The sequence below is a fragment of the Talaromyces proteolyticus genome (assembly GCF_021365285.1).
Source record: "Talaromyces proteolyticus strain PMI_201 chromosome Unknown BGW36scaffold_3, whole genome shotgun sequence".
NCBI lineage: Eukaryota > Fungi > Ascomycota > Eurotiomycetes > Eurotiales > Trichocomaceae > Talaromyces > Talaromyces proteolyticus.
The window spans coordinates 969333-985416 of NW_025764279.1; the positions used below are offsets into that span (position 1 = coordinate 969333).

Below are 16084 nucleotides of genomic sequence, written 5' to 3' on the forward strand. Positions count from 1 at the left end.
GGCATCGATCCCCACATCGTTCCAGGTCACGCCCCGTGCTGGCAAGCAATCGTCGACGACATCTTCTCGGGGAAAGTAATAATTCTGAAGATGCGAATACTCCTCCAATAATAACTCCAATAATTGATTTGTCTGAAAAACCGGCTACCGGGAGGGTCATTTGGGGCAAATGGGCGCTGAGGTGCCCCATTCTAGCCAACCCATTAGTCGTTAGTTATATTACATGTACGCAGTCTGAATTAAGCGTTGAATAAATGCTCGATTAGGTGCTTGGTCAGACTGCAAAACCATAGCGAAATTCGGCAAATAACCAAAAACCATCTCCTCGGCATATGACTACCTTCAATTCGTCTGTTATCCAGTTTCATAGCCACGCTGCAGGTGGTAATTCTCTTAGTTACGATTAGCAGTATGCTTCGGCCGGGGCAACGGCCAACCTTCTAACCCGTTTTTATCGTACCGGGCGCACTCCAAAGTGAAGCAACCGGCATAGAGAAAAGGTCAATCGTGGAGGCTGTGTAGAATTTGCTGTATAACGAGCAGTTCAAATGTCATATACATTTTAGTTGCGCAAATTGACGCTTCGTCAGGGCCCGATACCAACCTACAGTACGATACCGTTAAGGCTCCGATTCGATCGACCACGAATAAGCCGCTGTCACCACTGTTCCAAAGGGTGGCACTAGCTTGATGTTCTTTCTGCGCCTTATCGAAATATTGTCCAATCCACATCGTGAATTGCTGCTTTTTACTCACCGATCCTCATGCAACTAAGGGCGCCACTGGGTCAGGGTACGACGATCCGGCTCTGACAGCAGTGTTTTGCCCAACGTTCGGCCTGTTTGAGACAAGGAGTCTTTTACGATAACATGGCTTGGAAAACCGGTAAGGTTGGATCCAGTAATTAAATGCTAGCAGTGAACGGAACGACAGATATGAGCGCCCGGGCAGTCAACAGCACAATCGAGGAAGCATACCCTGCCAAATCGGGAATAATCCATGGGTAATCGTACGAACCCGTTTAGGCGTTAGGGCCAGGGTGGTCATCTGATTTGACCCCGAACGGAATAGTTGATACGGCTTATATACACTTATGAGCATAGAACTGAGATGTAGTATTATGTTCACTGTTTCCAAAGGCTCCCACATTCGTCAGAAGAGCCATCTTGTCTCAGATAAAAAAAAATAAAAATAAAAATAGGTTAGGCACTGAAGTAAAGAAAGGCGAGTGCCTAGCAGCTAATACAGGGCCAAACCCGTTACATGTATTGCTCAAGCCAGCAGTTCATCATAACAATAATAACTCAGCAATATTATTGTTGCTATCGGCAGTCCGATACTATTGCCAGCGACCAGGGCTCTAAGGGTTCCCAGTGTGGCACGGCGTTGGAGCCCTACAACCCTACGGACGGCTGATAGGCTAGTATTGGCAAGGGTTCAATTGCAAAGTAATCTCCCCTGCCAATTTTCCTCTAATCTCAGTGCTATTGCTCCCATAATACAAAGGAAGATTTTTGTCTTTTTGGTGCTTACGAAAAGCCACAGGATTATGTAAACTCACGCCTGATTATTCAGTCGGCGATCTGCCTTGCGAGCGAGGCATTTTTCTCTACGCCCGAAGATGACCGATAGCTGCCTAAACTTTGGCTTGGTCGTCACGCTCGGAAATGACTCGGAAACTAGTCCAACACGCATGTTTTCAAGAATATCCTGCATTCTAAGTGCGAAAGACGGTGTGATGGGGAAAAAAAGAAAAGAAACTACAAGTGAAGTGAAGGATTCATCGTCTCCAGTGGGGAATGAGGCTCCGGAAGAGCCCCACCGTGATGCATGCACATCTCATTCCGCATTCCTGTACCCTGCACTGCCCCTCTTTTGCAGGCCAGACCAAAAGCCATGACAACAGTGAGTCACACTTTACTAGTGAATAAGTAAGTAATTCGGAATTCGGAGAACCCCGATACAGTTTGTGGAGTTGGTTATCTTTGTCTGGAGTTGGACTTTGAATTTTGCGCCTGATAACATCATAGATTTGGATAACACAATAGTCTAAAATACATGACTTCCAGCGGTATGGCAACAAGAGGAAATAAGCCTAAAGAACCAAAATAAAACACATATACCCGAAATCGCCGTAACCCCATGCTGAAAACAACCCATGCCAAGCAGTCCGTAATGCCCTCAGGGGTAAGAAAAAAGAGATCGCGCAAAAAAGAGGTCTATGAGAAAACAATGGTAATTTGTCCGCCGAAGTTGACAGATACCGATATATACCTAGTATGCACCTCAGAGCTGCCAGATGACCATTCTTGATGTTCTGGTAGGAAATGACGTTTAAATGGAAGATTGATGGAACTGTGAAGGTCTGGCCAACATGCGTCTGAGAATATACTCTAGATCGCTATTTTGGGGCAGGAACTACTTCCTGAGGACAACAATAGCTTTGAGCATGCTGGCAACCAGGTGTCGCACATTTAGGCTGCCACAAAGGGAAAGGCCCGTCACGACATTGACAACACCACCATAAGGCTTGATCTGGAGTATGGTCCATTGTTTTGACGGTGGTTTATTTCTCTTTCGCCGAGTAAAGAGGTTCGCGGGTCGAGGATTGCGGACTAGAGAGCACTCAACTATGTTAGACATTCTGAGCTTCTAAAGACCACAAGATATATGCTTACTTATATTGATCACGTTTGGCAAAGTCCTCGCGAGAGCAGTACTTAGCAGGTAAAATTGAAACCCAATAAAACTGATGTAGCGAAGTCATATTCTCCCTCTAATTTATAGCTTTTCTCTCCCCCTTCGTCGAGAGAATCGGCCTTGGGCATCTAAGAGAATACACCAAACAAGCCATGGCGGGGCGTCTCAGGGCGAGGAGGGCGAGGGCGAGGGAGGGCGACAGAGGCTATGGAGGCATTGCCAGTCCAGATTTTAAGTCCACTGCTCCTCCATGCTATACAATCCCCCGTCATAGGTAGACGTTCTGAAAGAAATGAATAGATCGGCAGTTAAGAAATCGTATAGGCGCACCCGAGGCGAACGGGCAGGCCCTCGCCGGGGCTATGTTTTACCCTCACATCCCACCCCATACACCTGGCGACTTCAGACCGGTGACTGCGACCAATGTGATTCCAATAAGGGTGTGGCTTCGTGGCAGACTCACGGCATGAGGTGAACTGTGTAACTCGGGTTTACCGATGACGGGGAGGCTCATTCTTTAGAAAGGTAGGCGTAGCAAGCTCTATTAAGGCGTTTTTTACCCTTTCGCTAGGACGCACGCCTCGCAGACAGAAGGCATCTTCCGCCTGGGATGACTAAGCGGGGTCGAGCAGGTGGTCCAGCCTGATGGAACGATTGTAGCAAGGACTTGGTCATTTCGTGTGGAATAAAAGGAGTGAAACCCGCGTCCATAGTGGATTTGAAGAAGAAGGCCTGTCGCTGAGACGAAGGATCAGCTCCTTATATAGACGGACCATAGAACTCAGCCTAAAGTCACAATCATTGAGATGCCGAAAATCATGCATGGCGCCGTAAATTCGGATAGCCTTTGCTCAATTAGGCTCGTTTTAATTTAAAGACCAGGTTTTTCTCTGAGATATAGGGTGTGGATGACTTCTCGTACCCCGCCCATGGTCAGCCGCACATCAGGCTCGCGCTCCGAAAAGGATATGGATCTCCATGGTTCGTCCGTAAAGTACCGGAACTGTATGAGATAGTATTTCTAGAAGAAAGAAATCAAGAATTGTTTGACTCCACCAATTTTTATCATTATAATCTCTAGGGATATCGTGAAAACACCGAGTTTATCAATGAATTGTCATGGTATGTGAGTGCGGGGTCACCACCAAGATGACAACATAACACCGGAAACACTAGTTGATGTGATGATGCAATCAATGCCGCCAGTTGGTTGTCAGATGAAGTAGTGCAGCCAGCGAGTTGAAATTGGCCTTGATATTCTCGCACACTTTCCATCTATGTGAATGTTATCCGCCATTTATAAATCCGGCCGTGGATGCCGTTACACTGCGTTGTATCATATGCGAGAGCAAGCACTTTGACAGCAATATTCAAATCGACAACTGAAATGGAAGTTGCTTTTCAAAGTATCCCCGGGCATCTCATATGTTGACATACCCAAGAAATTAGGATTCCTTGAAAGGCAGCATACACTGGCTGCAGTCATCTGACAGACTGCAAGCCGTTCTCCGGCTGATTCGACACGCAATCTCATATATATAGCGTAAAGAGCACGGCTGCGTGACATAGACAAGGCTACGATGGGAGTATAGAACAGCCAATGAACCACTTGTTTAGATCGGCCTTGTTGGAGGGTTGTCACATTGTCCAGTTTACCAAAGGCCGATTGTTCTTCTTGCCTATCACGTCGACCAGGATGATGCCATGGTACAAGGCTTCCCAGGAAGAAACAAAGCATGAAGGCCTGTTCGGTGATCACATCCGGGGGCCAAAAGACATAGACCAGTCAGACTATATGCGACTCAAAATAGAATCCTTTGAGATGTTAAGATCAAGTTATATTCACACCAATAGCATATAGATAAAATGAAGTCGCGCGAATAAGAGAAGCATGACACAAGAGACCGCCGATTTTATACGCGAGTTAAACCAAATATAGACATGCGATGTAACGAAATACAGAACAACTCGCTCGCACTCTTCGTCGTCAAAGCTATATGCAACATCAAGAGCCGAGTACATCCGTAAGAAAACTCGCAATACAAGTAGCAGTCCTAACTATTGTACTTGTCCTCCCAAATATATAGAAATATATGTATATGTACATCGATGGATTTTGGACATAAATCATAAACGTCTATCGGGAATCGGAAGTGGTAGAACGGCCCCAAGAGGGTCGCCAGTGACTGCCGGTGGAGCTCTTAGACACGGTTCCAGTTGGTGACGTGGGAGAGCTCGAATTGTAGACATATTCGCCATCAACATATTGGACGTCGTTAAACAACATGCTGCGGTGCCGTCGGCGGGTATACCGTTGCTCGAGGCGGTAGAGCTCGAGTTCTATGGAATGATTAGGTCTAGGAGAGCCGACTATTCCATTTCTTAGACACTTACTGCTCTGCAACTTCTCCACAAGACCCATGGTTCCGGATAAAACTCTGTTTATTCGCTAGTAGATAGCTGATATAGTATTATATTCTCGATGAACCATGAATTGTCGAGAGCGTTTGACAGTGGTCTAAAATACGTAAAGGTTTGAAAACACAACCTTCTGCTGAGAGACAGGTTACAGGGTTCCTAGTTGTGCGGACGAATCCCAAGAGCGTATAGGTGTTCGATGTGATTTGACTGTCAAAGACGTCGTGTTACGGTGCTTCTCCAATCGGGAGGCTGCGGTGCCATCGGTCGTCAGCAGGCCACCATAGTAATGGAGGCAAAAATATAGGACTCACATTGAGGAGAAACCCAAAAGCTAGAGATAAGATTATCGCAAAACGCTAAGGTCGACAATGGTGAATTACATCGAACTCGAAGAGATAAACGACTGGGTAAATGAGAGAATTGCAGGCCAGAGATCGCACTAGAGTAGTCGCGGCGTCAATTGCATGCCGGGTCGCGTACGGAGTAAGAAGGACGAAAGAGCGGAATTAGCAAGAATGAAAGGACAGGACAGGATAGTCTGATATCCCTAAAAGAGTCCACCGGGTGGCAGGAAGAATACGAAGCGAAGCGAATAATGCACGAGATGATGGAGAGAGAGAAACACGATCAGGGGGTGGGGAGGGCAGGCGCCTGGCCTACTAAACACGGCCTTGGCGCAGTTCTAGCCTCTGGCGGCCATGTCGCTAGCGATGTTAGCGCACCGGTCAGTGCAACTCCGCTTCCACGAGGGCAAAACGCGGCACTGCCGGGGCTGCCAGGCCAACCACAGCCGCCTGGAGAGCCCCTAACGCCCCTAAAGGCCTAGCTCTGCCCGCTAGAGCCCTGGTCTGTCAATAACAGCAAGAGTTTCTCGAAAGATGATGATAGACAAGTCTATTGAATCTTAATCATTCAACGGAATATCGTCTCCAAGGAGTCCAATCATTAATAATTGGTCGCAGTTTTTGCAGAGACAACAACAAGTTGTGTAATGTGTATACAGCTTGAGTTGTATTTGCGTTGCGTTCAAAACAGCTCCCAGGAATTGACTCCATGTCCAGGGCAGTAATCTTGATGACGACTGCCCCGCACGAAAGAAAATGATACGCTCGGAGTGTTCCAAAATAGTGTGCGCTAGTACGATGGATTCTTGACAAGTAGTTGCGATCAATTGATGTAGCACAGGCTTTAAATAAAATGTCTACCTTGTCCTTGTAGAGAAATAGCTCATTTTCCGCCTGAGCCGTTTTTGATTCAGGCCCGACTATTATGAAGTGTGAACAGAAAGAGATATTCGAATTCCTCCCCGATCTGACTCGTTGGTCATTTATTGTTGATGTTATGTGCTTCATGCGGCGGTGGCTTGGTCACACCATTCCTAGCGCTCGATAAGCTTGTGAAATCCGTCTGGATGGATCATGACTAGATGTTACTGTATTAATGTGTATCTCCCAGCCCCCCGCCCCAATGACATCTAACTACCACGTGGCTGCAAGCAGATACATCGATAACGGCGATGGCTGTGATAAATGGGTTCTCGATTGTCCTAATTCTAATGAATGTTCTATATACAACTATGTACAGATGCGGGTAACGTCAATTGCTCGAGTATACAAATAAATCCCGAGAGTGTAAGGAAATATATTCTAATTTAATGGCTTGTTGGCGTCGGTGGGCGTTGGCGCTGTTGGCACCTCTAACTCGCCGACTTCGAGATTCCTCTCCAGGTCGGCATCCTGTGCGAGGGATAGTTCCTGGGCTATTCACCATCACGTTAGTCATTAGTCATCCTTTATCAATCGGGTTAAATTAAACTCTTACCGTGCCACAAATCAGCATATACGCCTTTCTGCTCTAGTAACTCGGCATGAGTGCCTTTTTCAACCACATGTCCATCTTTAAGCACGAGGATTTGATCGCTATCGTAGATGGTACGAAGCCGATGCGCAATAAAGACGCTTGTTCGCGCTTTTTCCTTGATAATGCTTTTAATGTTCTGCAGAAGTGCCTGCTCAGTATATGTATCCAAGGCCGAAGTCTATTCACCATCAGCATTGACCAAACAAACCCCAAAGAGAAGTCACGTTTACTCACCGCCTCGTCGAAGAACAGTAGTGGCGGATCTTTGAGGATTAGCCGTGAGACTGCCAACCGCTGCTTCTCCCCTCCTGAGATCATCATTCCCCGTTCGCCAACCGCAGTCTTATATCCCTCGGGAAGTCTCTGAATAAGCTCATGAACATGAGCCCTTTCAGCAGCTCTCTGTACCTCTTCATTAGACGCGTCTATTTTTCCGTAACGAATATTATGCTCAATGGTGTCATTGAAAAGAGGTGTATCTTGTGGCACCACGCCAATGGACTTGCGTAAACTCTCTAGTGTTACATCCCGTACGTCCTGTCCATCAATCAAAATGCGTCCCTCTTGAACATCGTAAAATCGGAACAGGAGTCTAAGAATGGTAGACTTTCCGCAGCCACTTGGTCCGACAACAGCAAACTTCGCTCCAGCAGGGATTGTAAAGCTAGCATTTTTGAGGATTGGACGGTCAGGATGATAGCCAAATGTCACGTTCTCAAAGCGAATTTCTCCACCGTGGGACAGGTTCAAGATCTTGGCATCCGGTTTCTCCTTGACGTTGACGTTAACTTTTTGTAGGTTGAACAGCGTCTCCATGTCAAGTAGAGACTGCCTTAATTCACGATAGACGGAGCCTAGGAAATTAAGAGGAACTGATAGCTGGAAGACAAGCTGGTTGACCATTACCAGGTCTCCCACTGTCAATTGCCCCGTTGCAACCCCGTTCGCCGCCAGATACATCATAGATGCTAAAGCGCTGGAAAAAATGATATTCTGACCAGAGTTGAGAAACGCAAGTGATGTTGTCACCTTGATAGAGGCATCTTCGTACGCCTTGAGTGCTTTATCGTATCGTGCTACTTCGTAGCCTTCATTATTGAAATATTTAACAGCTTCGTAGTTTATCAAAGAATCGACGGCCACCGTCGCTCCTTTGTTATCTGCAGCATTAGCTTGCTTGCGAAATTTGGTCCGCCACGCAGTGGTTGTGATAGTAAATGCAGTATATGCAACCATCGTTGCTGCAGTAATGGCTGCAAACTGAAAGCCATATTGGTATGTCTAGGCAGAGTTAATAAATTCATACTTATGTGCTGCGGCGTGAAGAGAGAAATACCAGAATTCCGCACACCATAGAAATCTCCAAAGCAGTCGGGAAGACGTGAAAGACCATCGATGTCAAGAGAAAGCTGATTCCTTTAGTACCTCGATCAATGGCTCTCGTCAGTCCACCTGTTTGACGACTCAGGTGAAAACTCAAATCTAGGCGCAAGAGATGATCGAAAACATTTCCCGCAACCTTCCTAATAGCTTTTTGTGCAACGCTTGCAAATACGGCATTTCTAAGCTCCTGGAATAACGTAGCACCTATCCTAGTAGCACCATCTGAGGATTTCTGTTAGATGAAACATTTCCGACGAACAAAAATCTTAACTCTTACATGCAATCAACATTGAGCCTGCTACCGTCCATGCGGTACCTCCTACAGCCGCAAAATCAATGTTCATCGAATCCACAATGTTTTTGAAGTAGAACGGCACTTCGACGTTGAGTACCTGTAGATAAATCTTCAGTATCCACCCTATTATTTGACTTTGTTGTGGAGGCTATACCTTTGCTCCAACAAGAAGGGTGAGCGCTGTACCAACGCGCAACTTCGTTCCCCAGTCATCCTGCCCAATGTTAGGAGGAGTTCATGTCCTAGTTCATTAACACATACCTTCGGCCATAAATACTTCGCCATTTCCTTCATAATAGCCCAGTCTGCCTTTCTTTGTTCTTTAGATGTAACAATAGATTCTCCAAGAAGATCGCCTTTTTTCTTATTAGACTCAATCCGAACAGGGGTTTTTGGATTTGCGGATGCGTCGCTCTTCTTTGCTGAGAGAGTGGTGGCCTCGGTGCGCAATTGCGTCGATCGGGAAGGCTCGGGGGTTTTCTGCACGCTCCATAATATATTGCTAGTTGTGAGTACACGTATCTGGCTCCGGTTCAGCGCGGAAATTTGCTCTCGTCGAAGATGGGCGGCGCCATGGCAGAAACGTCCAGGATGCTGCGACAGGCGCATACAATGCGACCTAGAAGCTTGAAGCAACATGTTCCTGATGCTACCGAATGGAGGTCGCCTCAAGCCGCCGCTTCAGCTAATTTATGTAAGGCTTTTGTATAGGAAGAGGCATGAGCTGTCGCTCGAGAATCTGTGCACCAGTTGCAGTCGGTGGGGTTTCACTTTCATCGGCTCCGGATTCGGAGACCTTGGGGGCTGCTGCGTCTGCGTAATTCGGGGCTGGTCTTGCGGTCGAGATAAAGGGTCAAGCCCAGCGATAGAAAAGGGGCACTGCACACATCCATCAAGGACTGAGGTGAGTCTCAACAGACAGCTCTGTGATGTCGTGATTGTCGCTCCCCCCACACAAGGTCAGCACTGTACCTGGATTGGCTGGGGAGTTGGCGGCTTGGCGGCAGCACCTGCCCGGCTCCGGTTTGGAGAGCGTGAATATTCGGAACAAACACTGACGTAGGGCTCTTTCTTTTTTCCCCAACTATCGCTGCGATACCTCTCGCGCTCATGAGCCTGCATCTGCCATGGGCCTCACTCTAGGAAAGGGTGCGACGGCTCTTTGCAGGGCCAATGGCCGTATTTCATGTCCGCGTCACGCTCGGCTGCACAGGATAAGAAGCATCCAGATCAAAGCCGCACCACTGGGGGAGTCAACCACCGTCAATGGGGTCGATCTGCCCATCTCCGGAACCCCAGGCAGTGCTGTCTCCGCTGGTAAGTCATCAGAGCATTTCCATGAGATGTGTCGAACTCGGGTGGCTGACAGGCGACTTCCATCAGATGCCAAATTCCACGTCGTCGGTACACCGTCCTCCTTGCTTTCGGTTTCTCTATCCGCCTCGCAGAACCTCTACACGCGAAGAGGTACGCTTGTTGGACTGAGTGGGAAACCAGAAAATGTATATTTTGCCGCTACCATTTTCATCGAGCCTCTTTTGTAACAAAGGATACTAGGTTATTTCGACGTTGAGCGTCCTAGAGCCTTTTCGAAGGGCCGTTGTCGGCATCCCGTTTCTTTATCAGAAGGTGCGTGAAGCTACACAATACGAAATCATTTCCAGAATGTGCTGACGACATCTAGATATCTTCTCCGACCGCCGTCAAGGCTTTGGTATCGGTTCAATCGCCTATTACATCGTTCTCCGTAATTCACCTCAATGGAACAGTTGACTGGATGATAGCTCAAAGAGGAGCTCTGCTTGCATGGACAGGTCACTCGCTATCTATCAGGCCGAGGATTAACACAAATCTGGTTCGTCTCTTTCTATTGCATGTCATAGTGTTCTAATGGATCCGCAGAGCGTGGTGCATTGGGGAAGCTCAGAGGTTACAGGCCGGGGGCTACTTGCTCTTGTTGGCAGGGGCCAGGTGTACTCAGTGGACTTGAAGGCAGGCGAGCGGTATATTGCTCATCCTAGGTAGGTCACGGTTGGAAGTTCTTGGAAATATGTACTGACTAACAATTGACAGCAATGTCCTTGCATACACAGTATCATCCAATCCACCTCAACCTTACCGTTTCAAATCGACTTCATTACGTTTTCAAGTTCCCGGGGTGCACTTCCCAGAGTTTCTTCTCAAATCACGGTATCTCCGCGACTTGACCGCCTCAGATACCTGGAAGGCGTCAATGAAGATTCTCCACAACGTTCGGACATGGGCACGAAGAACAATCTGGGGTGATAGGGTAAATTCCTCACACATCACCGCGTCATGAAGAAGCTAACCATACGATCGCAGCTATTCTTGCAATTTGATGGTCCAGCAACTCTTCTCATTCAGACTCGCGCTGCTCGAGTACGGGATATTCTAAGCGACAACGAAGTCAACGAAATAGCTGACACACCACCTGGGGCCACATTCAACGCGTTCAACAAACTCGAATATGGAAAGGACCATCAGGAGAAAGGTGATTATCAGAAAGCCGCGGAAGAAGCTGTGTCGCGAGCTCCAGTCCCGTCCAGGACAGTTGATCAATTAACCCAGGAAATCAAGGGTGTCAGCCAAAGTATTGCTACTATTCGTGATGGCAAAGTTGAATTTGAAAAGCTAGAAGCGAAATCAGAAGCTGCCAAGGCCCAATAACTACATCCTATCTCAACCGACTCTACTATCTTACTCTCCTATGTGACTCATTGCGGGCCAGGCTGGCCCGTTGAATACAATCTTGAGCATCTCTCTCCACTGCCTTTGTTGGAATTAAATGCATGGTTATGTACCCATAGAATTGACCTAGAGAGTATTTGCAGTATCATGTACTATACAAAATTCAGTTTTCAAACGAAACAAATCTACATCGAACACATTCAAATACCGTATTATAGCATCAAGTACTGGATCCTCGAGTAAATTATCTCACTCGTATTCATTTATTATTAAATATTGAGGAGTGCCTCCGAAGACATTTACAGCCTCAACCGATCAATATCACACGGAAAAATCGACAGTCAATCGTCATTAAGAACCCAAAAAAAAAATAATTACAAAAGAACCGGTTTGACAGTCTTCTCTGACATACTCTAAACACCATTATGACAAAAAGATCTTTATACAATGAAAAATCATCTAAGAAATGCATTCCCATGTGAAAATTCTTCAAGCCAAACTAACGTTGCCAACGCTTTGAATCATATCATCAACGAGGGTTGATTCATTGCTAGTGGTGACCTCTTCTGACTGCTGCGGCTTACTGAAAAAGTTCTTTTTCGGGGACATGTTCCTCGGCTTGGGTTTAATTTGCTGCAGCCCGCCCTTGCAGATGGAGCATCTGCACTTGGTAGGGTCAATGCTCTTGGAATGTCTTCCGTACTCGTGCCCGCAATCAACACAGATCCAGACGTATTTATAGTCGATCTTATATGAGTGCTTGGTAGTGACTTCCACAGGGAACTTCCTGTACTCGGGATGTTTCCTAACAGCATCGGTGCATTTCTGGCCCCAAGTTTTGAAGCTTGCGCCATGGGGCTGATTACGGACTCCCGATATCATGAAGTTTGCAAGATGGCAGTACTCGTGAGCGAGGGTGTTTAATAGTCGGTCTTCATCGTCGATGATGTGCTCAGCGAGGTTAATGGAGGCGTGGTGAATGTATTCGGTTTTTCTACCGGCTTGGTTGATTCGTTCTTGTTTCCAGTTTGCGCGACCAGCGGTGTTTCGCAGTGTTTTGCTCCATGTGATCTTGATACCACCAGTCTTCTCGGCAAGGCTTTTGACTTGTCCACCGGATACCATTTCATCGACTGTAATGAGAAAGTCATGTGCAATGGTGGTCTTTCTTTCATCGAATGCCTTTTTACGGGCCGCGGCTTTTTTTCTAAGGGCTACTTCTGCCTTCTTAAGTGCCGTCTTGCTGGGAGTTTTTGTTTTTGCGGGCTTTTCTTGAGTTGGTGAATTTGCCTCCTTTGATAAAACGTAATTTGCATCGCTATCGTCATCTAGGTCATTTTCAACTACGGCAAGTAGTCGTTCTAGAGCTCTGCCTTTTGGCCTTTGTTTTTGAGGAGACCACTGGTCATTCCAGGCATTAGTGACTTCCTGGCTCCAGAATGCGTCAGAGCTTTGGCGGTGAGGGGAGGGTGGTATCCGATAGTTAGTCTTGGATGGAGATGGAAGTGCAATCTTTGAGGGACTAGGAGGTGGAGTCTCAAGCTTCCTATCCAGGCGTTTTTTGGTAGGAGAATCCGATATTGATGGTCTATGAAGATATGAGTTTATGTTCCTCGAAGATCAAACGGGTGAATGAAGCTTACAGGGAATTGATACTCTCGCGCAGTGGACTTCTCTTTACCTTTTCAACCTTTGATTTTGCTTCTTTTTCATTGGAGTTGCCATCTGATAGTAACTGCGGGGAGCATGGACTGATATGCGCTGGTGATCTGGTGTTCATAGATCTACGGGGTGTAGATATCTTTGGTGAGTCAGTGAAATGATGATTCTCCGAAATGTTGAGCTCTTCCAATTTAATGCTAGATGTTCGAGGTTTGCGTCCTCTCAGAAGCCTTCTTCGTACAGGCTTTGGTGATGGAGCTTTAACCTCTTCATTTTGTTCCTCGTCGTCATCTTCCGACAGGTCATTAGGCTCCGACTCGTAGTAACTGATATCCTCGTTGTCGCTGACAATAAAATCATCGAGAGAACCGTGTCCGTCCTCTTCGTCAGAGCTGCACTCAGACTGTGTATCCGACTCTGCCTCTAGCTCTGTGTCTCGGTACCGCATGAACTTTGGTTTTCGTGTGTTGACCGAAAGTTGCCGTGGGCTGTCAAATTCCTCTCGTTCCGCATATCCTTCCAGGTTGCTCTCTTCCTCTGGTTGATTGTCTTCTTCTCCTTCTTCTTCTTCTTCTTCTTCTTGTTCTTCTCCCTCCCCCTCCTCCTCCTCCTCCTCTTCTGAGGTCTCTTCTGCTTCGTCTTCGATGAATATGTTCTCTTTGTCGGAGCTTTCTTCGTCTTCGAAACTACCACTAGACCGGTTAGAATCGGAACCAGAGCTTCCCTGTGAAGCTCTCTTTGATAGACCAGACGTGATGGAATTCGTATGCGCGAGTTTCAGAGGGGCCATCGGCCTGGCTGTCTGGATGGGTTCGGTAGTATACGATTCTTGAATCTGCTCGTCATCTGCCGATTGTTCGTCTTCGAAAATTTTGAACTCCGTGCTACTGCTCTTTTTCTTTTTCTGTAGCTTTGGTCTCAGTGGCGAATTTATTGTCATGGAGAACGATGAGGATGATGTCTTCGTGGGGCTAGCACGACCAGCGCGGACTGTCGGGTTGGAGGCATTCAATCTGGCCATGGTGCCAGTTTTTGAATGTGCACTAGTAGAGATTCAAGGAATTTTTTGGCGAAAATCTCAAGCGTAAGTATTGGTAAGAAGAAACCTCATGTAACATCTCATGATACACCGAGTTTGAAGTCATAATTCATACGGGTGTCTCGATGAAGGCAAGTGTTTACCGAGCCGTGTTGGCGGGGCAACCATACAGAGCACCGATGCGCTAAACCGTAGGTGGACAATATATTCTCTAACTATGAGGGACTGTCGGAACTAACAATAACACAATTTGATGATGGGCTTTTGTTCATAGATGATGTCTAGGTTTCGAACGATTAGGTCAAGTGTATGTTTCTAGTTCTTCGATGTTTAAATCTATTATGGTTGTTGTCAACCGGTACATTCGTATTCCCCATCTGGAAAGTAGCCCAAAATATATCTTTATAGATATCAACTGATATAAACAATTCACAGATTAAATACGGAATTTCGATACCAGAATAAAATATACCCAAACCACAATTAAGAGCTATGTACATAGTATATAGCGTTAAGAATGAGAAGTATCATCAAAGTCAACGTAAAAAATTGTTGAGAAGAAGGTGTAGCTAGTATTAATTAGTGGCATTGGTGCTGTGGATAGAACATTTGAACAGCAGTTGACGTCAAATGCACGGGAAGGGCCCATCACTAAGCTACTATTTATAATTAGAAACATTGGAGTTAAAAAACCACTTCGCATTGGAAAATAGCGTTGACTGAGCTAGATTGTATATGTCATATATATTTACTGATCTCTACCTAATTAGCCGAAGAAGTTGACATATCAATTCAAAATGTTGACATGTTCCGCATTTGCATAACTACAAATCAATTGCAGAGCGATGGCTGTCATATTTACGAACAGAGCAACTTAGCAAAAGTGCAAAAGCAAAGGATTGAAGTCATGTTGCATGAGGTGTACGTCGTTGTTGAAAATATGTAGTAGGGCCGTTGTTAGCTCGTTTCAGGCCTAACCCAGGGGAACCAACTCTCCGAATCTCCCGACCCCCCCTTTTCAGGCCCTCCAACACTATTCTAGACCACTATGAGACATGGTCGAGGACATGGCATTAATAATAAGACGGAGGAACTTATTTGCTTAATTATGACAGTCTGACAGGCTATGCAATTGGAAACTAGCGTTTTCTGCCATTCTTATCGCATTTTATTATTAATTTTGGCGAGAGAATATTATTATTAATCCATGGCGGCGTATTTGGGATCAGACCGACCATCCGATGGACCAATGCAAGAACATGCAGCCAGCAGTGACTGCAGGTCCAGTGCAGGGGTTTCAGTGCAGTCTACCATGAGCGCGAGAAAATAAGGTCGATCGATCATAGATCAACGGAGTAGCCGGACGGTGTGACACAGCCACACCCCCCTCTAAATCTTGCGGATCGCCCTCTAATCTTAATTTCGGCATGACTTTTCAAGAGCCCAGCAATCACTCATGAAGCGGGCAAGAATCGTGTGATTGACCTACCTCTCTTGTGAATGCAAGCTTTACATTATAGTTGAGCATATTATTCAATGATTAATACTGGCTATTTGAACTGTGGGCTGAAGTATGCAGGATCATAAGTCTCGATGGGGTCGGTACCAAGCACCAAGCCGTGGAAATAATAACATAACGATCTCGATCAACGGCGACTTACTATTTGATAGAATTTTTTTTCAACGAAAAAGCGGCTGGAACGAGGCGGGTACTCAGGCCTAGGCTATGTTTAGTGTGCTATTTCAGGTTCTGGGCACGAAGTGTACTCCGTAGATGCGCCACCAGTGGACGGCTGACGCCGATAGTGGTCCGGGTTTGAGGTCGAAGGCCAGATCTGGCAGATCATCCGGACTGTCGAATTTTAAATGTTCAACATCGGGATTGGATATTGAATATTGATTGATACGCTGAGGGACAGTGACGAAGTGCACATGTACGGAGAGGCTCATAGCGTATCGACACATGTAACGCGACATTGGCTGGATAACAGGACCGCTAACGTCGCATCTACCAT

At 46.4% G+C, this 16084-nt stretch overlaps 4 protein-coding genes across 4 annotated transcripts; 1 reads left to right on the top strand and 3 right to left on the bottom strand.

Annotated features, from left to right (window-relative positions):
- Positions 1 to 4637: 4637 nt before the first annotated feature.
- Positions 4638 to 5497, bottom strand: BGW36DRAFT_106593 (uncharacterized protein). The gene is made up of 4 exons (XM_046209202.1): positions 5433 to 5497; positions 5309 to 5370; positions 5095 to 5213; positions 4638 to 5040 (listed from the first exon to the last, which is right to left on the bottom strand). Exons 3-4 carry the CDS (start codon positions 5120 to 5122, stop codon positions 4838 to 4840), a joined length of 231 nt encoding a protein of 76 aa, XP_046075224.1. The 5' UTR covers positions 5123 to 5213; positions 5309 to 5370; positions 5433 to 5497; the 3' UTR covers positions 4638 to 4837.
- Positions 5498 to 6767: 1270 nt separating this feature from the next.
- On the bottom strand, positions 6768 to 9268 carry BGW36DRAFT_289629 (putative ABC iron exporter Atm1; the record flags this gene model as incomplete). The annotated part of the gene is made up of 7 exons (XM_046210685.1): positions 6768 to 6880; positions 6943 to 7159; positions 7216 to 8262; positions 8318 to 8586; positions 8642 to 8756; positions 8814 to 8873; positions 8921 to 9268. 7 exons carry the CDS (start codon positions 9266 to 9268, stop codon positions 6768 to 6770), a joined length of 2169 nt encoding a protein of 722 aa, XP_046075225.1.
- Positions 9269 to 9587: 319 nt separating this feature from the next.
- BGW36DRAFT_371685 (altered inheritance of mitochondria protein 24, mitochondrial) lies at positions 9588 to 11580 on the top strand. The gene is made up of 7 exons (XM_046215400.1): positions 9588 to 9976; positions 10043 to 10161; positions 10217 to 10288; positions 10344 to 10514; positions 10562 to 10680; positions 10733 to 10949; positions 11003 to 11580. The coding sequence occupies exons 1-7, from the start codon at positions 9787 to 9789 to the stop codon at positions 11345 to 11347; spliced, it is 1233 nt and encodes a 410-aa protein (XP_046075226.1). The 5' UTR covers positions 9588 to 9786; the 3' UTR covers positions 11348 to 11580.
- A 40-nt stretch (positions 11581 to 11620) lies between these two features.
- Positions 11621 to 14154, bottom strand: BGW36DRAFT_404765 (SprT-like family-domain-containing protein). Its single transcript, XM_046218944.1, has 2 exons — positions 13012 to 14154; positions 11621 to 12956 (listed from the first exon to the last, which is right to left on the bottom strand). Exons 1-2 carry the CDS (start codon positions 14049 to 14051, stop codon positions 11858 to 11860), a joined length of 2139 nt encoding a protein of 712 aa, XP_046075227.1. The 5' UTR covers positions 14052 to 14154; the 3' UTR covers positions 11621 to 11857.
- Positions 14155 to 16084: the final 1930 nt, after the last annotated feature.

Coding starts and splice junctions, on each gene's coding strand:
- BGW36DRAFT_106593 (XM_046209202.1), bottom strand. CDS start 5,122: ATGGGTCTTGTGGAGAAGTTGCAGAGCA. Junction 5,041..5,094: donor TGTGGAGAAGTTGCAGAGCA/GTAAGTGTCTAA, acceptor ATCATTCCATAG/AACTCGAGCTCTACCGCCTC.
- BGW36DRAFT_371685 (XM_046215400.1), top strand. CDS start 9,787: ATGGGCCTCACTCTAGGAAAGGGTGCGACGGCTCTTTGCAGGGCCAAT. Junction 10,162..10,216: donor TGAGTGGGAAACCAGAAAAT/GTATATTTTGCC, acceptor AAAGGATACTAG/GTTATTTCGACGTTGAGCGT. Junction 10,950..11,002: donor GAACAATCTGGGGTGATAGG/GTAAATTCCTCA, acceptor ATACGATCGCAG/CTATTCTTGCAATTTGATGG.
- BGW36DRAFT_404765 (XM_046218944.1), bottom strand. CDS start 14,051: ATGGCCAGATTGAATGCCTCCAACCCGACAGTCCGCGCTGGTCGTGCT. Junction 12,957..13,011: donor CGCGAGAGTATCAATTCCCT/GTAAGCTTCATT, acceptor ATATCTTCATAG/ACCATCAATATCGGATTCTC.